General features: G+C 30.1%; 2 protein-coding genes across 7 annotated transcripts in view; one reads left to right on the top strand and one right to left on the bottom strand.

The window, feature by feature from the left end:
- The window catches only part of LOC111041894 (high affinity cAMP-specific 3',5'-cyclic phosphodiesterase 7A-like), a 119,522-nt gene that overhangs the window by 63,579 nt on the left and 36,799 nt on the right, over positions 1 to 19,144 (top strand). For 5 of the 6 annotated variants that reach the window (XM_022326341.1, XM_022326342.1, XM_022326345.1 and 2 more), the window contains one exon: positions 3,632 to 3,695. In XM_022326341.1, coding sequence (XP_022182033.1) covers positions 3,632 to 3,695 — 64 coding nt within the window. Of the gene's footprint in view, positions 1 to 3,631; positions 3,696 to 13,199; positions 13,539 to 19,144 lie in introns of those variants that run through there. The other variant, XM_022326344.1, reaches the window with a different exon arrangement.
- LOC111041900 lies at positions 14,945 to 16,374 on the bottom strand. Its single transcript, XM_022326351.1, has 4 exons — positions 15,873 to 16,374; positions 15,421 to 15,618; positions 15,209 to 15,351; positions 14,945 to 15,033 (listed from the first exon to the last, which is right to left on the bottom strand). The coding sequence occupies exons 1-4, from the start codon at positions 15,897 to 15,899 to the stop codon at positions 14,952 to 14,954; spliced, it is 450 nt and encodes a 149-aa protein (XP_022182043.1). The 5' UTR covers positions 15,900 to 16,374; the 3' UTR covers positions 14,945 to 14,951.

Genomic DNA, 19,144 nt, shown 5'->3' with positions numbered 1-19,144 from the left:
TGCGTATTCAGTTGTCAAACTCGAACGATGGTTCAGAAGCAAGTTATTGATCACAGTAAGTCACTGAACCGTCGAGCGCCTCCATTAAACGAGCGCCGCCGGAGAATTTCTGCGTATGTTTCAACGTGCAAACAGAGTAAAACATCTCTAAACATCCAAATATTTAACTATTCATATTTTTTTGTCATCTCTATAAGATATATTTGTAATCCATTGGTCCATATTTAGTTTGCTAAAAGTCTGTTAAGAGTTAAGACTACTTCAAGACAATAAAGAGTGTGTATTTTTGTAATTTTGTATGAATGCCATTAAATATTTATGACAATACATTTTGTTTTAATATATATTTATCTCTAGAAACAAATAAAAATATGGAGTATTTTTACAGTGGCTTATCAAATAAAAATAGCATGAAGTATAATATTTTTTTTTATTTCGCTCTAATAATATAATGTGTGTCTCTAACTATAAAACAAATAATTGGAATGTTTCCAAAATATATATATTAATACGTATACAATTATTACTTACTTATGCATGCATATATTATAGTCTTAACAAGAAAGGTTGAATTTTATTATATTGTTTGAATAATATTTGATAAACAAAATTAGGTAGATACCTACATAATATCATATAATTTTCCAACAATAATATTTTGTTTAGAATTTAAGTTAGTTGTTACTTGTTCGATTAATTAAATGTTATAATACAATATAATACAAGGGTACGTTTAACCGTAAAAATGGTTCTACCATATAATATCTAAGGTGATTCTATATCTATTGTGATTGTAAGAGCGTATACAAACATAAAATAAATAGGTACTTGAATTTAGTAGACGTCTTACGTAACTAAAATTAAGGTTGCATGTATTTGCACATTGCAATTTAATAGAATAATTAATGTTTTCTATGTACTATATAATTATGCCACTAAAAAAATGTTAATCCGATGTATTTCGTTTCCATATTGAAAAATGATCAGCTAAATAACGATAAAGCGTTCACTAAAAATCCCAAGTAAAATAATTGTCATTTTCATCCGCTTTTACTTGTTTTATAATTGATGCACTTAAACAAGAACAAGACCACCAAATAAATGCATACAATTCCAGTGTATTGGACAGAAATACCAAAACACTACTGTGTATTATTATATAAGAAAAATAACAATAATTTCGATCGTTTACGTTTTGCAATTGCCGAACAAGTGAACGTGGCTGGGTCATAATTATTGGCATACTATTATTATGTATACATCAGACCTATTAATGCTATTAGTCGGCTGTTCGACTTTTTCTTTCGATTTTCAGATATGTGTGCGGTATAAAGTTACTTCTTATTATTTCCTTAAAATGTGTACATGTGACCAACTCCAGTGACTACTGTTCGTCTAGACTTGAAAATTATATGTAAACTTATCTATAGCATGCAGTTAAATCTATATATATATATTGTAAAACGCAACTACCTGTATAAGATTGAAATATTTCAGATGTTTGTCGAACGTAATCACTGCATCAATTTTCCACGTCTATATTTTGAATGTTGATGTGAATGTTATACATACCACTTGAGTCGCAAATGCTGTACACTTGTACCTATATTTTTGCATTATTTTTTACAATCCGAATTCAGGACATTTCATTACAACTATTATAAGTATAATAATATATGGTTTTACTGATAATCTGCAATTATTCGAGAAAACGTGGTTTTGCAAATTGTTATACTTTGGATATTGTTGAAAATATTTGGCAAGCCAGATAAACAAGGCGTTAGTTTTTTGTTTGATTATACATTTTATTTATTGTATCTATAATTATTTAAATTTAAAAGGATCAAATTATCACCCACTTTGTCAGTTTGATGGATTTCGAAGAGTGTAACATCTGGAATGGTCGTCTGTATTTTAGTCGTCAGCCTTGTCATCCGGCCAACTATATAGTCGGTTTAATTAAAACTGTTGACTGAATAAATATTACAACCTAGGAGAACACGGGGTCATATTATAAAAAAAAAGACACTGCTACTTTAGAGACAAATAAACTTCGTTTTTAAACGCACAAAATCGTAATTATAATCGAAACTCTGTGTAACCGCCTTTGCGAGTTTTTAAGTTTCGAGTACTTAATTAATGATGAAATACTTAAACAACAAGTTTACATATGTCTGGTTTGCGTGTCCATGTTTTTGACGCGTTGGTTAAATGCGTCAGAGTTACCGACCGCTATTTGACATAGATCATTAATTTCCACCCTGAAAATAAAATAATAACTTGTATTTTATTATCTACGAGAGAGCGACAAAATGTCTCTCTCGTTCACTTATAATCACCCTCCTCGTGTTTTTATTTATTAGTTTCTAAATCATTATTCTTGATGTAACTTTTTGTCATAATGAACTATCTAAATATGGTGCTATACATATTATCTTTTTCCTTAACCATTCCTATTCCGGGCCCAGAGCCACTTCTTTCGTTTATTTTATTTGTGTGCAATCACACAGCATCTCCAACGATTTACTACCCATTCTCCAGTTTGGTTATATGTTAATATGTTATATAAATTGGGTAATTATGTTGAACTTTTTTTTCTCTTCTAAAAACCGTTGCTTGATAGTGTTCTTTTTTGGTTTCTTTGATTATTTGTTAGCCGATAAAACATTTTTTTTTTATAAGTATCTTATATTAGTAAACCATTTATCTAATATATATTTAATAATGATTTTATTCTATAGAAGAGATAAAACTATTGTTTATTTTTTACTACGAGTTAACTTGTTTTTGTATTATGGATCAAATACTAAAATAAACTCTCATACTTATTAGGTACCTACTTATAAGTATATAATAGAATATAGAATATAGAAGTTAAGTTACTAGCTAATGCTCGCAACTTGCGATTACATCTTACAAATTGTATTTTATTGTTTGTAATCCATACAAGATATTTTAAAATACCATGCATTTTGGTTTTGAAGGTACCTACAGAAAAAATCATTGTTTTGACTCACTATCTTCAGTATCATATCAATAATATTATTCAACTGGATAGTTGCACATACATTTGTTAATATCTATGTTAGGTTAGGTTATATAATAGTTATTTAAAAAAAATCGTTATTCAACTGTTATATTATATTAATTTGTACTTAAATTTTTAAAATTATAAACATTACGTAAATTTAACTGCGTAAATACACTGTAATACATGCAATATCAATAATATTCAAAAAGATAACATTCACGAATAAAAATAATGCATATTGTCTTATATTTATAATATTCTATAAACGCTGTATAATGTATACAATATTATAATTGTTATATTGTTATGTATTATTTGCGTGAAAGTCTGGAGATTTTAACGACGATTTTTTTCCGATAAATTAAAATAAAATATCGCACTTATTATTTCAAGCCAGTACATCGTATTAATGTAGGGAAATTAATATTTACAAATGATTTGCATATCCTCAATGTGTGGGTATACATATTATAATATTAATATAATATTAATTATAGGTATTTGTTTAATTATAAATTATGATTGTGCCATATTCCTCATCAGGTGGATGATGGACGTTTTAGAACGATAATATAATCTTTTTATTTTGGTTTATTTCAGGTGACCGCTGATCCCACAAACGTATCGGCTCATTCTCCAGATGTGATTTACATTCGACTCAGAGGTAACATATACGATAGTATAAAAAAGATATTATAGTAGGCAATCAAATTGTATTTTAAGTTTTCACACGCCGTCGCCTTGGCTAAGAGCCTGAAAGACGTACAACTATTATAATGTATTTTTTACGCACATATGTAGATTGTATGGATATAAGTAGTAAAACCCCAAGGCTGGGAATTTATGTTGAAGTCAAGTTATTTTTTTTTATAACTTAAAGAGATAATTTTGGATTGAACCCCGGTAGTTTAGTTTAATACGTATAACTTTTCATGCATTTAAAAAGTTATTTTATTTGTATTCTTTTATCCGCACGTACATAAAATCAAGTTTATTATTTTATTTTGTTAACAAATGTGTATAAATCAAGTGCAATAAAAAATTACCTCGACTTCAGATGTAAATATACCTATGTATTTATTTATTCACTTTCAACTCAACTGAGTTACTTCAAAAATTGAAACTAACTTTTAACTTGTTTTATTTCTTGAACGAAATCCTGAGTTGTGTTACAGTTTTTTTTTCTCGTCAGAAAAAAATGCTCTCCAATCATCGCAAGAACGCGTGTATAGGTACAACAAAGTAGAATTAATTATATTAATTTATATTAATTATATGCGTGTGTTCATCATCAGTTCTTTTGTATTTAATATTTTTCGTCAACTGCCGCTACAGTTAACCTATAAGTTACAGCCGAATGTTTGTGAGTGTGAAATTTTGGCATGAGAATTTTATATTATACTACCAGCTATAGGTACCTACTAATATTGATCGGCCGAAAAACGATTCGATGATTTCTATTTAAATCTGCAAAAGGTCGTTGCAGTGACAATAGACTTGAGCAGCTGTTCGCTACACAACCGCGTTGGTTGTATCGTACCTATATAAAACGAATTTGACGTGTGTGTGCGTGCGTGTGTGTGAAAGATCTGTCCATAAAAACCCACAGATGTCCAAACAACTCGAAAACGTCGTCGTTTCCCATTAGTCGACCAAGTTTTAGGGCACTTTGGTTTGTGTTTAACCGTACGTGTATCGGAACCGGAACCCGTGTGTGGAAATAAGTCTTGCGGCGTGACGGAATCAAAAATAACGCATCAGCCCCGAGCTCCGTGCAAAAGTTATTATTTAGTGAATTTGGCCCATTTTCCCGTGTTTACTGGAGTAGGACACGACGGCGGTGTGATGACCGTACGTTCCGGACTTTTGGTTTTGCGGTGTGACCGTCGGTGGGTGGGGGGGGGGGTCGCCAAATAGAAAAAACGTCTTTTGAATATTTATGGCACGTACCTATATACGTGTAAATCATGCGGCACAAATGCTCGCAGCAGTTTACCTGCAAATCATAATTTTTGTCACTGCTCGGCGTCGTTAAAAATATAGACGCGTCTACCCTCGTCTATATTTATAATAATATAGAAATATAAAATACTGCACCCGTGTGCACTATATTATACACTGACAATTTTCCAGAGCGAGATATTCACTCGGGCTTTATACACCGTGGTCTTTCAATCGGAAAAAAAAGATAGCGCTGGGTGTGTGAGCGTGTGTCGTCGTGTGAAAGTTTTTCCAGTGTGCGTATATTATTTTGCAGTAAACCGCCACGGCCGACCGCCGTATCGCAACGCAGGAAAATTATGTTTAAGTACGTGCACAGAACGTCGTTAATAAATCTACACGTACAATAATATTGTGAGCATTTGCTTAGTGACTACGCGTGTGTGTAAACTGACTAAACTGTAACCACCGATCGTTTGAAATGTGTCAAGGCTTTCGGCAGATTGGCCGATACGCAAACATATTATATTATCATAATATATAATGACGATACACACGGTGTAGGTGTAGCAGTTATTTTACAAACGAATACGCGGCTTATCCTGTGAACCAAATTGCACATTATGTGAAACAATGCATATCGCGTGACCTATAGCGAGTATAGTCATAATAATGCTTACGACTAAAAATCCTTTTTTATTTATTTATTATTTTTTTTTTGTAAATCATAGAGCATATAGACTATAGATCGATTTATTTTATTTTTAGTTCCAAATGTATGTATACAAAAAATAAAATAATTCTTTTCAATTAGGCAGGTATGAAAACAACAACTTTGCACAGTTGAATCTAATAATAATTTATCTATGCGTTATAACTTGTAAGTTTTAAAGGTAGAAATAGGTTTAAGTAGTTAACACATAATTAAAAATAATATTTCTGGAAAGTCTATAAGAAAAAGTTACTCCATAAATTACTTCTCACAAGAATATTCTCATCAAAAAGTAAAATGCCCCCGTACCATTGTCGTATTACACCTATTAACACATAATGTTATTTTAAAATATGATGTTAAGCAATAATATTTCTAACTATAATACTTGGTTATAAAAAATAACACTGGATATTAAAATAAATATGTAGGTAAAGGTACGCGATATAATTTTACAACAGCGAAGCGTTTATAGCTTTCTTTATAATACAACATAACCAATTTATGTGGAATTATGTTTTTATGGTTGGTACTATTAGTAAAGCTCTTATTGTAACATAAATGATAAAAAAAAACCAATTCTCGATCTAAGGAAACTGTTGAAGGTGTAATAATATCTACTTCAAAATTTGATCATTGTTCAATTAATTTAATGTTAAAAAACTGAACTATTATCTATGTACTATTTTGAAATATATTTCTGATAGGTAGGTATATAATAATTTATGTAAGTAGGTACCTAATAGGTGTTTAAAGTGATATATAGTTTTAACACAAATATTTTTTCATTTTACTATTTTTTTTTTTTTAAATTCCAAATTCAGACAATTGTAGAACCATTAATTATGACATGGCATTCGTTATCATTAGCCACATTTTGAATTTTGAAGAAGTATTTTTTCAAATATTAAATAATGAATGCATTCTAAAAGGTACTAGGTAAACTAATCAGTTATTCGACAAAAAAATGTTTGTTTTAATATATTATTATATTATTTGCCAGCTACTGAATGAATGACAAACATATCATTCATTATTAATGACAAGCATTTCAGAGAGTAACTTTCAGATGGTACAGTAATTATTTTTTCAAGCGCCACTCAAATAGCCGTCGAACCGTTCGTTATTAATTTATTGTTATTACTTATAACTTATTAGTGTTATTATTACAATTATTATATTACTAATTACCATCATTAGGAATATTGCTATTTCTAATGCTATTAATATTTCGTTATTACTAGGTGTACTACAGTGGAATTTATGTACACAATTACGTTTTTGAATTTCAACAATGCTTTGAATGATAACGATAATGTGACAGTAGTTATCGCACGTAAGCCATGATTAGTGGTTGATTAGGCATTAGTACTGTTGATGAGTTTTGTAAATTAGCGTTTTGACTGTAAATCACATTTTGATGTAATTACATATACGTACTTATGGTTATAACTATGTGTTCTAGAGCTAAATGTTAAACGAGTAGGTTGTTTTTATTATTGTCAATTTTTTTACTCAGGATTTAATTAAAATAATATATATACCTATATTTTAACATTAATATCAGTATAGTAATATTACTTAAACTTCAAATTATATGAAATTAAAAAGCAGAAAACATAAAAGTTTAATTGCAAATAGACTAACAAAAGTATATGTTTAAAAACCTTTATCTAGTTATAAACTTTGTTTAAAATTGTTATATTCCATGCATCGTCTAAACGAACTCATATAAGATGTAACAATATATTTAGTATTTTTATTTTATGTTTTGTCGATTGCGTATGTCCTTAAGAGACGATGACACAGAGCGAAACATTTTAATGATCAATGTCGTGTTATCCAATTGTGACGAGACAGCATAAATATATAGTTTATTTTTGAAAATCGGGTAATTCTACAATAGATATTTCGTGGAATTGAGTCAATTTTGTATATCTCTAAAGTTTTTTTGTATGTTGAAAAAGTGAATTTATATTTTATAGACTTTGATATTGTAATATAATATTATTACGCCCAACATGTATTTCAGATGTTATGGTGGTAATTGAAATTGAAATAATATATTTCTTGAAACATTATATAGAGATTCAAATTTCCAGCTTCAGCTAAAATAAAATTCACCCAATTTGTTTTAAAATATTGATTGTCAAAGTAAATACTTTTTGTGTTAACAACTAGGTACTTTTGAAAGAGATGCACTTTAACATTTTTCTATTTTATTCAAATTACGTACGTCGTTAATTTAATGACAAATAAGCCATCTTACTGCTAGTAAAAGAAACAATATTAAATTGTGTTACACTTGTAAAGACATATCAGTTATCACCAATAATTTGGTATGGTATGAAATCTTATAATTTATAAACATTTTAAACATTGATCACATTTAAGCTCCATCCATGTAAAATTTTAAAATTTTTAAAATTAATTTTTTTTCTTAAATGTTTCATCGTCTGCCAAATTAATTATATATTGATTATATAATGCTGCTAAATTCATACTTGAAAATGTGGTTTCAAAAGCGTTTAAGTTTTAATTATGTTTTTAATTTTAATTTTATATATACCTGTATTGTATAAATCATTTATTAATTGAAATTTTGGAGATTTAATATTTCTGGCTGATAAGTTTACTTAAATAAATTAAGAGTTTTGTGAGTGGTTGTTATCGGCGTTGTTGTATCGTCACCATATGTGTATCGTGTATCTAAGAACGTGTAGAGGTTGATAAGGATATGAGTGAAAATCGAGTAAGGGAAGAGAGGCTATATCATTTACTTGATTAAAACCTATTTTAATTGTGTACAAATAAAGGATAGCTATAAGTCGAATAATAAAGGTGCCATTCGTCAGATAGGATTTAATTATCAGAAAAATAAGGAGCGGGTTGCGTGTAAAACTTTTTAAGTTTACAGTACAGTTGTCTGGCATGCCACACCCGAGTACAGGTACCAAATGCTTGGAAACGTACAGAAAAAATTCTGTATAGAACTGTTTTTTTTTTTAATTAACTAGATATTGTATCCACTGTATTGATGCAAAGTCAAGTGTTTTTATATTATCAAACACCGAATAAAGCATAATTTTATTCAAGGAAACAAAATGTAGAGTCTTTATGAGATAAATTTGAGCATTAAAATATTAACTATGTTAATAATGCTAGACATTTTTATAATTAAAAAGTTATTTAATAGAATATTGGCAACGGTGGTTCGTGATTTCTAGAGGTCTTTCATTAAGGATCCGTGCTCTACAAAAGTTTAAAAACCTCCGATCCATACGAATCAGGATCTTTAGTTGGGCTTGGGCTTAAGGATTAAAACAACGAGTGAGTGAGTATATTAAAACTACCGATTGTCTTTTTATGTATAAAATCGTATTTGACTAGTAAGTATAATAACCTCGCTGTAGTTTTATGGATGGCCAGGGGATATGCTCTATAAAATCATTATTTTTTGAAGCCAGGCTTTTATATTTTTTTCGATTTCCTTATACCACAGTATTTTCCAACTAGCCAGCTGATTAAGATTTCAGGAAACTCGTGCATGTTTTTAATAAATAATGGTTTTATAAAACGCTTCGACTGAAAATAATTAATGCTTGATTTGAGGTCACCGTATAATGAATAAAAACACATTTCCTATAACGCGATCCAAACATATTATATTGACATAAAATAATTAAATATATTAATATACATTAATAAACATATTCGTCTGTTGTATACATGAATTAATGTAGTGCGTTTGAATGGGGCTTATAAATCCGGAGACCACTGAATCAATTGTCTTCGCATTTTACACACATATCCTTTGAGTTTTTGGGAATGTTTATAGCTTCGTTTTAAACCCCGTAGGTTTTTATATGATCTCTATGTGTTCTCACTCATGAATTTCAGTTTTGCACAAATATTTGTTTGTCTCTATACACGGTTACCAATGGTCACTGTTAGTATGTATGGAAGTTCTAACGCCACTGATTTTGACACAAATTTCAGAATATATTCTTAAAGATATCAAAAATGTTTCAGTATAGCTTGAACGACATTTGAAAATATACCTAGTGTTATTGTATATGTATACAATGCACAGGCGGATAGACCATCTTGGTCGAATAGTTCACAATGCACCGATACTTATTTCCCGGTGAACTGAGGTAAGACACTAAAACCTAGGTACGTCAACGTATGGCACAGTCTTTTATATTATTCATTTTTACCCTGTTAAAGTCGGGTTATACGGCAAGTATTATATGCATATTATGTATCATACTCTATATAGTTATATTATACATTATTATGAAGGGATGTCGAGTTTATTGTTGATTTTATTCAATGCTAGTATTAGGAAGTTCAAATGTTATATATTCAATAATCCTCTTTTTTATAATAATAATTATCATAAATACCATCTATATAAAAGTAGTATGTAGGCTGTGTTTAAACTTCATTGTATATGCTGTGGCTGGCAGGTATAAATTTAAATAGCTGTTTATAGGTATAAACTTAAAAAATAATTAAGTAAGTACGTTAAACATTATCATGTACGATCATTAAATCAAAAAAAATAATAATAAATAAATCTGAAAGGGGTAGGTGTAATTGTTGACAATTTGACATTACATGATGCATATATAATGCGTTGTATACATGTAGAGGATTTTGATAGTCACAAAATTCGGTGATTTATGTTTTACTTTTATTTTTATTAACTATAAACTTAAATTGTTTATATTTACCTACTTTATGTAATATTGTAATAATAATTCTGTTCACTGTACAACATCACCTTTTATGATGAGGCGTTAAGTATATAATTTAAATTTTCTTCGAGCTGCTGTCTTAATTAACATATCGTGTAAATATTACTATAGTATTGAACGTGTTGAGTGATAATAGTTGAAGTTTATTGATAATTAATTATTATTACTTTATTGGAGATAGACCTACTTCAAATTTATTGATGAGTATATTATCGTTTTTGGTTGTAATCGATTATCCATGTTTTTCCAAACAATTTTCAAATCATAGTGACGAATTTGTATTGAACAACAATAGTAATAAACGTCTAACGTATTAAATCTGTAACTAGTGGTACATACATTATGTCTAAATGTCATAAAAATACGTGTACTTTCTAAAATACACTCATGAACTTTGAGTGTCCAAAATCAGATTTTATATTTAGACATTGTATAAATTAATCATTTGGTCATCCTAATTAAATTTGTCTGTGGAATCATTTCGTTTGAGCTTACAAACATAACTTAGATTATTTTTCTGTATGCGTTACCATCAGAATCGCTTTGTTCTAGTAATTATTTGGTCTTTTAAAATTTTTTTTTTCATTTTATCTAGTTTGAATATTTTTTAGTGAAATAGCTTCTTTAAAATTTCCCACTAATATTCAACATCATAACATATAAATACACACGTACACATTGTTTTAAATAATTTAATTGCACCATGTGTCTTGGTTTGGAGTTTCAACGAAATTTCTGAACTGTATGATTTTCATTGGTAAACAGGATACTAAATTAATCTAAAAAGACACGTCAAAATGACTCGTCTCAATTTTCTGAACCAAAGTTTAAAGTCAAGAGATCTGTCAAACGTTTCCAGAAATTTTGCTGTCATAAAAATACATCTATCGAAATGATTATTTTATATTACCAAAAGTTCTCTGTTTAAAAAAAAATATGATTGAATCTTTTGTTTATCCTGACGTATTTTAATGTATTATTCAAAGACATACTTTGTCTATTTGTTGGCCATAAATCTACAAGTTCTAAAATTTGTTTGTTTGCGTAAATAAAAATAGGATAAAATCTACCTACAGAGAATGTAAATATTTGAGTCATAAATATAATTTCTGATCTAAAATGTTCAAATATTAAAATTAAAAAAAATTATTACCTGTCAAAATACTTACATTTTAATGAATTATGATCATTTGTTGAGTTTATAGAAATTGTATGGCTTATTAAAAAAAATACCTATACGTAAAATGCAATTATAAATTTTAAAAAAAGTAGAAAAAAATAGTCAGTAGTCGCATTATGTGTTATTATTTTTCGTTAATTATGATTTGATAACTGATCAATAATTATTCGTAAATATTCATGAAGCTTGTTAAATATAATTACACAAATGTTAAAATCCAACGAAATTGTCGTTAATTTAAAATGCCAATGATTATGTTGATCAGCTTATCTTATAAGATAATATAAACTCGTATATTTTTGTAATTAAAATTCTATTTTTTTTTAATACATTTTATAAAAGGTAGGTGCAATTTGCATTTAAAATGTAAATAACAACATTAATCTGTTTTTTTCATCGCTAGTGTTTTTCAATTTATAAAGTTTAAAAGTTAAACAAACGCGTGCGAAGGTCCATAAATTGTAATTTAAATGAGATTCGTATTTTATCGTATTCAATGTATTATACTATGACAATCGGAATTATGATTAAATAATTGCGTAATGTCTTTTGTGTTACTTTCATGGTTTGTATAGGTACCTATGTTTCTTCTTAGAGCAAGCTTTTCATAACATTTTTGTTGCTTGAGCACTGTTATTTTTTAAGTGTTCTCACTTCTCACATCAACATCGTACGGATGTACCAAAAATTGGACATATATTTTTATCGTATTGAAAATATTTAAGATAATACATCTGTGGCCAAACATTTAAATCATTTATTTTATTTTGAATTTTCTACAGAAACTAGATTATGAGAAATTTAAAACTCAAGTCTGTTATTGTCACACATTACTTGACCAATTAATAAAGAAAGTTACACAGAAAATCGTAAAACCACGTTGTATCGCAGCTATTTATTTATTTTATTTAGTTTAAAATCTGTAGATTTAGGTGCAACAAGAAAATGTGTACCTATAGAAAATGACATGTACGTAATGACTATATTTTGTCGGAAGGAGTCCCCCAGCAATTTATTTACCCAATTCTTAAAACTTAGGCAATAGTCCGTATCGGTGCGTAAGGCCATCAGATAAGTCGTTAACTAGAAATAATGTACCGGAAATAATTGATAAATTCATTTTACAATAACAACAATGGTGTAGGTCTAATCGTATTTTAACTGCGGTAAATAGCGAATTATAAACCGCGCTAATAGCGAGCGTAATGTTATTTACGGTTTGGTATTTTAGTCTGGCGTGCGTCGACATTCGCATACGGTTGCGAGTTGATAATTTTTCGTTTTGCGTCCACTACGGTGAAATCACAATAATATAACGTGCTACGTATTACCAACGCCACGTTTTGTTAAACTATTATTATATAACGTAAAATGTATAAATATTTGATTTCCGTCGATAGTGATCGTCTCTCGCCCGGCACCGGTTTTTCGGCCGATTTTGGGACGTCATAATATCGTTATCGTCGCCGATGCGCGGTCTAAAGATTCGAAAACAACGCATACGCATCCGTTTAATGAATAATGGTATACCCGACGGTTGACCGCGTATACCTGCGTCGCGGTCGTCGCATCGCAATTTGTTCGGCAACACCGCCGTCTGCCCCGTTAATTATTATACCATTCTCCTACACGTCATCGGGCACCGGTGCCCAGTGCCCACTCGCGTTTTACGCGTCGTTGTTTTCATTCGCGGTCTCTTCTATTATAAATTATAATATATACACACCGTCGTGCGATTTGTATAATACATCGCACTCCCCTTTTGAGAACACGCACACTCGCAGCAATTATACAGTTGTATTTCAAATCAATGCGCTACAATCAGCACGATGCCCGCTGTTACTGTTACGACCACGACTACTACTGCGGCGTGGGTAAAACAATTCCACGGTGTCACTCATTCACGCGACGGTATAATATGTATATGTGTATATTATTATTATTATTATTATTATATTCCGTCGTTTTGTAATGATAACAATAAAAATAACGACAATAGTAATAATTTTCGTTTTTAATTATCTCTCGTGTTGTAATCGCACAATTAAACAGGCGTGCGGTTAATTATTATTATTGTCGTGTGCGTAATATAATGAGCGAACGAGACATATATTATAATTATATATGTCGTGTACTGAACGTTCGGTCAGTTGATTTTTTTTAACGCACACAAAGTTTTCGTTTTTTTTTTTTTTTTGATAAGATACAATTTAATTGATATAATATATTTATCATCATACGCGTGACAGTCCAAAACAGATAGTACTCGCGGTAAAATCGTCGTCGTCAAAGTGTCGCGACTCGCGGGTTTATTTTGGCAATATATTTATTATGTGTAGGTACCTGTATACACGTGTATTATAAATGAGTAAGTTTTTTGGTCGCTCGTGTGTGCGTGTACACGTAAGTAAACCTCTTATACTGCAGTAGACTGGACGGTACGAGTAATATAGTTTGCCAAGGGTGCCGTTTGGATTATTAGACTACTACACACATAGAAAACTATTGTAGTTTCAACACCAATTTGAGTTAATCTCATACACATGTGCACGTTATATTCCGACTAAGGTTGGTTTGGTGTTAAAACAACATCAGTAGTTTGTTAAGCGTGATTCCCAAATTATCCCGCTATTTTGGTCCTCTTGACTTCCAAATTAGGTTAAAATAACAACAATTATTGGTTATATTAAATTCCATATGTAGTTAGATTTACTATCATATTAGTTGTCAAATCTACACCAACACATTTTATATTAACTACAAGCTTATTGTTATATTGGGTGTTCTATGTTTTATTTTAAGATATAGCCAAATATTTTAAAACAACACCAATCTAATGTTATCGTAAATATTTTATAAATTCATTTTGAAAATAATTTGTAAAAAAATGCAAAATTCAGAGTACGGCTTTATTGCTACAACCAAATCCACCTACTCAGATTCGAACTCGCTACCCCCGGGTTGATTATACTACCTACCTACCTATCGACTACCTATTCAGATGATGGAATCACACAAAAACATGGTATTTAAGAGAATGTTTTTATAATATAATTTTACATAATATTGCATTTCATGTGTTTAGCTGTATGTAATTCTTAATATTATATTTTTAATCATAAGAAAAATGTTTACATATTAACATTTTCATATTATTATCTATTAATTGCTATAAACATTATTATGAGACATTATACTCATACCTATCTATCATTACTCATGTTACTATGTCATTACTAAAAATTACTACCTAACTATTGTTGTCATAGTACCCATAGGCCCTATTTATATAGTTACATCTTAAATTATTATTATACTTGTTGCCTATAGTTCAGTGGCGAAGACATGATTTCTTGAAACTTCCACTATCAGCTCTGTAATTTTTCTGAAGAACAAATCATTTCCTCTATAAAACAAAATTCTAATATGAAAAAATAATTTAAATAATTTAAAGAAACATTTAAGAGTTTACAATCAGAAATATTTGTTTGTAGGTACCTAAATCTTATTAATGAGTTAATAATATAGTAATGATACTATTTAAGGTAACAAATTATAAAAATCTAAACATAGGAACATACTTGTGCTGGTCTTGTAAAAGATGGTTAATTAAGAGTTGTGTCAATAAATTTTTTGAATCATCAGATAAATTTCCACTATTTTTCACACTATCTGCAAGAATGTACCTACCATCATTTGTTGTGTGCAATAGATTTAACATTGTCTATAAAGAAAATTATACTGTTAATTTTATCATAAATAGTTCTAACAATGTCTTAAGTGATAACTTTACTTCAATTGTCCATGTCATTGGTTTATATGACCCATATTTAGCGTTGTTGGAATAAGGCGATTTATCTAATTGTTTTTCTAAATTTGAACTCAATGGACTTGTAGGATATGATATATCTTGTAAAATAGAATTTGAACAATCTGGTAGATTAGTCATAATATGCAAAACTTCAGTAGCATTACTCGGTGATGGAAAATACTAAAATTACATAATGGTTATAGATTTAAATCCAATATTTACAACAAAAACAATATAATATTAGACCGTCCTAAATATCTTAAAAGATTAAAAGTTGTATTAATTGTATACCCAAATACCTATTCACAATTTATTTTAAACATAATATTATAGATTAACATGTTAAAATGTAAGGAACCTAGGTCATAAATATTTTAAAGCGTTGGTACTTACTTATGTCACAGCATATAGATTATAATTGAATAATATCTTACCTCAACGGATTCGTCCAGTGTATTCATTTTATTTTAACAACACTTCACAACACTATACAGAAGTTACAACAGTGATCAAAAATGTAAGTTGTAACTGTATTAATTGACTAAAACCACTGACAACTGACAAGTCTATACTCAACAAGACTATGAAGAGAATTGCGATTTCCCGACTAATGACTATGCGAGTGGCGTACTTATTAAGGCTTTAATCACTGATAAGCAAACGAGTAAACGAGTTAGTTTACAAATTGGTATCGATTTTGTGGTTTTCTTCTTTCGCGCTAAAAATAGATATTAACACAATAATAATTCAACAATCATTGATAACATCAGCCCCTGATTAAAACAACACTATTAAAGTTGAAATAACAACAGCGCATTGCCAATTTCAACTCAAATTGCAGTTAAAATGAATGATTTATTAGCTGGTTAAAATAAACAAATTATAATTGCTAAGATAATTACATTTCATGTTATTTTCAATCTATAAAAGTTTTATATTAACAAGATTATATTCAAATTAACTATATTAATAAGTTGAAATAATAATATGTATATTGTTATTTTAATATTAACTATAGTCAAACCATATAGTTTAAATATACTCCTGTTGGTGTTAATTCAAATACAAAATTTGTCTAATTAACAACTACACTGTCAACAACATTGTAAAAAGTTAAATCAACAATAGTATTTCTATGTGTGTAGGCTAACTGCTGGCATACCACATCATTTTGGCTATAGCATTGTTTCATTGGCACATACGTGCAAAGTCATTAAAGTCTATTTTAAATTTCTTTCGCGAAAATATTTTGTTTAGTAGGTATACAATTAATATTTAATAGAGTGTCCGATGAAAATATTTTTAAACCAGAAATGATTTTATACAAAAAAATATACAGTTGACGATTATGGTAGAACATATATTTTTTAATTCTTTGTATTAATTAAATTCGCGGCAACAACTGCCGTTGGGAGATGTTTATACGATATGAAATTACATAATTATATGTATGATAATAGATGACAAGTGTACAGATGATGCTGAGAGTCCAAAGGGGTAAGGTGGAGGTAATCATGTCGAGGAGATCGGTGGCGATGATGAAGTTGATTGAAGTGACGAACATTTATTTTATTCTATTATCAGTTTGTACATAATCAACATAATTTCGGTTTGTGCGATTATGCCTTCATATAACGTAAAGTATAAACTGTAAGTTCACTGGTACACACCACTCAGTACCTATATAATATATTATTTTCTTCGAATGATTACCTTTAGTTTTTCAGACGAAAAATCCCGTTTTCCATCTCGTTTTCGACCTGTCAGAGTCGTTGTAATATTACGTTTTTATTCTTCGTATATATTTATGTACACAAAAGTCTTTACACAAAGCTGTCAGCCGTAATTTCGCGTGAGAAATGTTTGCCGTTCAACTCAAAACATATTTATATCTATAACACGTCAGCTATGACATCCGAACGTTTTCGGATCAAAACGCACACTTGAATTTTCACATCTCTGTGCGTTCGCGCTATACTACCCCCCGTCGTGTGTCAAAACGTATGCCTATTCGGTGGTAGACGATCGTCAGTATATCCGATTTCATCCAAAACCCTGTAAAATATATTTCGTACATGTATTCACACGAGCGTATGTAACGGTAGGAATAATTATAACGGCGCTGAAAGTGTGTTATTATGATTATATTATTATGCGTTATCGCAGTGAGTGTGTATAGGTATAATATCATAATAATATACGCATATGCGGCGTATAATTACGGCGCGGCGGACGTTTTTATACGATGGCAAATAATTATTATTATTACATACCCACACCGTTTAATCGATATATATTTGGGTGTGTTCCGTCGTTTGAGTACCTACTATAATGCGCGTGTATATACACGTACGAGCATATATAATATTATTATACAAACCTACGCCGCACGAAAATCCTTTGAAATGACACAGCAGTGGGCGTCGACGAACAGAATATACGTATACACATATATACCGGCAATAATAATAATAATAATAATAATAATAATAATAATAATATTAATATTGGAGGGACTGCTGCTGTGTTTGTCGGGTAGTTACGACGTCCTAAGCAAACTTCGTACCGCCGAACGCAACGACCGTCGTTTAAGTGTTTTAATGCTGTGCGTGTATATATATATATATCGTAAAACGCTTTGACGTTATAATATATATCGATTCGATTTAATTCCGTATGCACGCCGTTCGGCAGATTCTCCTGCAGCGATGGCTTATAGTCGTGACGGGCAGGGGGGAGGGGGTATAACTTGTTTAGAAGTTACGCACAGTTTCCCCTCCGGAGTCGAATTTTTTTTTAGCTTGTTTCATTCCCTGCACTCTCTCGGCCCTTTGCGCAGTAGACGAAAGTTGGCTCGAGACCGCGTTGTGCGGATCGCCGTGGACGTGTATACATCATCCATATTATAATTCTGCTTGCGGTATATAATATGGAAATAATATTATTTAAGTTTGAGGTGCAGTGTTTTGATATTATATCGCGAGAAGTGAATTATCTAAGCGTCTGGATATGTATAATGTAAAAACGCGGTGACTGATTTTCCATACGGAAATACGTTCTTCGTACGGATTTGTCATAATATTAGGTGTACCGCCATCGTCGGCCATCGTCATTACATCGACATATCCTTAACCCGATGAAATTTCACGAATTTCCGACGTGTCGAAAAAATTATCGTGCGCAACTATTTTTTTTATAATTTATTCGCCAATAATTTTATCGTCCAAATATTATATTACGCAATGTTTTTGTTGTGTTTTTTTTTTGTTTATCGTTACACCGTTTTTGCGCATTCTTCCCGGTAGCCCTATCTATGCAGCTGATAGAGTCGTTTATCTGCATACGACACAAATCCAGCGTCTTTGAGATTATGCAAGCAAATTATATCTGCGCACAATTATTGACACAACCTCGTCGATATGTGTAGATTATGTAACATTGAAAAAGCGCATAATTCGAGTTGCACATGTCGCGTGAGATACTGGAAAACTATTAACCGACATATAATTTTGTATAATATTATAATACTGTTGTATGCGGTGCAAGTGCAGTGCAACGGAATAGTTAGTACTGTTATAATGTTATATAACATAATAATATAATGTGTGCGTTTAGAAATGTATTGTTATTTTTATGTTTTTATTTTGTGTACAGCATTATTATAATAGCCCCCCGTTCACGAGTAAAATAAGATATTACAGCTGAA

The sequence above is a fragment of the Myzus persicae genome, unplaced genomic scaffold, assembly GCF_001856785.1.
Source record: "Myzus persicae strain clone G006 unplaced genomic scaffold, MPER_G0061.0, whole genome shotgun sequence".
Lineage (NCBI taxonomy): Eukaryota > Metazoa > Arthropoda > Insecta > Hemiptera > Aphididae > Myzus > Myzus persicae.
This window is presented reverse-complemented; position numbering and strand designations above follow the sequence as displayed.

Coding starts and splice junctions, on each gene's coding strand:
- LOC111041900 (XM_022326351.1), bottom strand. CDS start 15,899: ATGAATACACTGGACGAATCCGTTGAG. Junction 15,352..15,420: donor CAATGACATGGACAATTGAA/GTAAAGTTATCA, acceptor TTTTCTTTATAG/ACAATGTTAAATCTATTGCA. Junction 15,034..15,208: donor CTTTTACAAGACCAGCACAA/GTATGTTCCTAT, acceptor TTTGTTTTATAG/AGGAAATGATTTGTTCTTCA.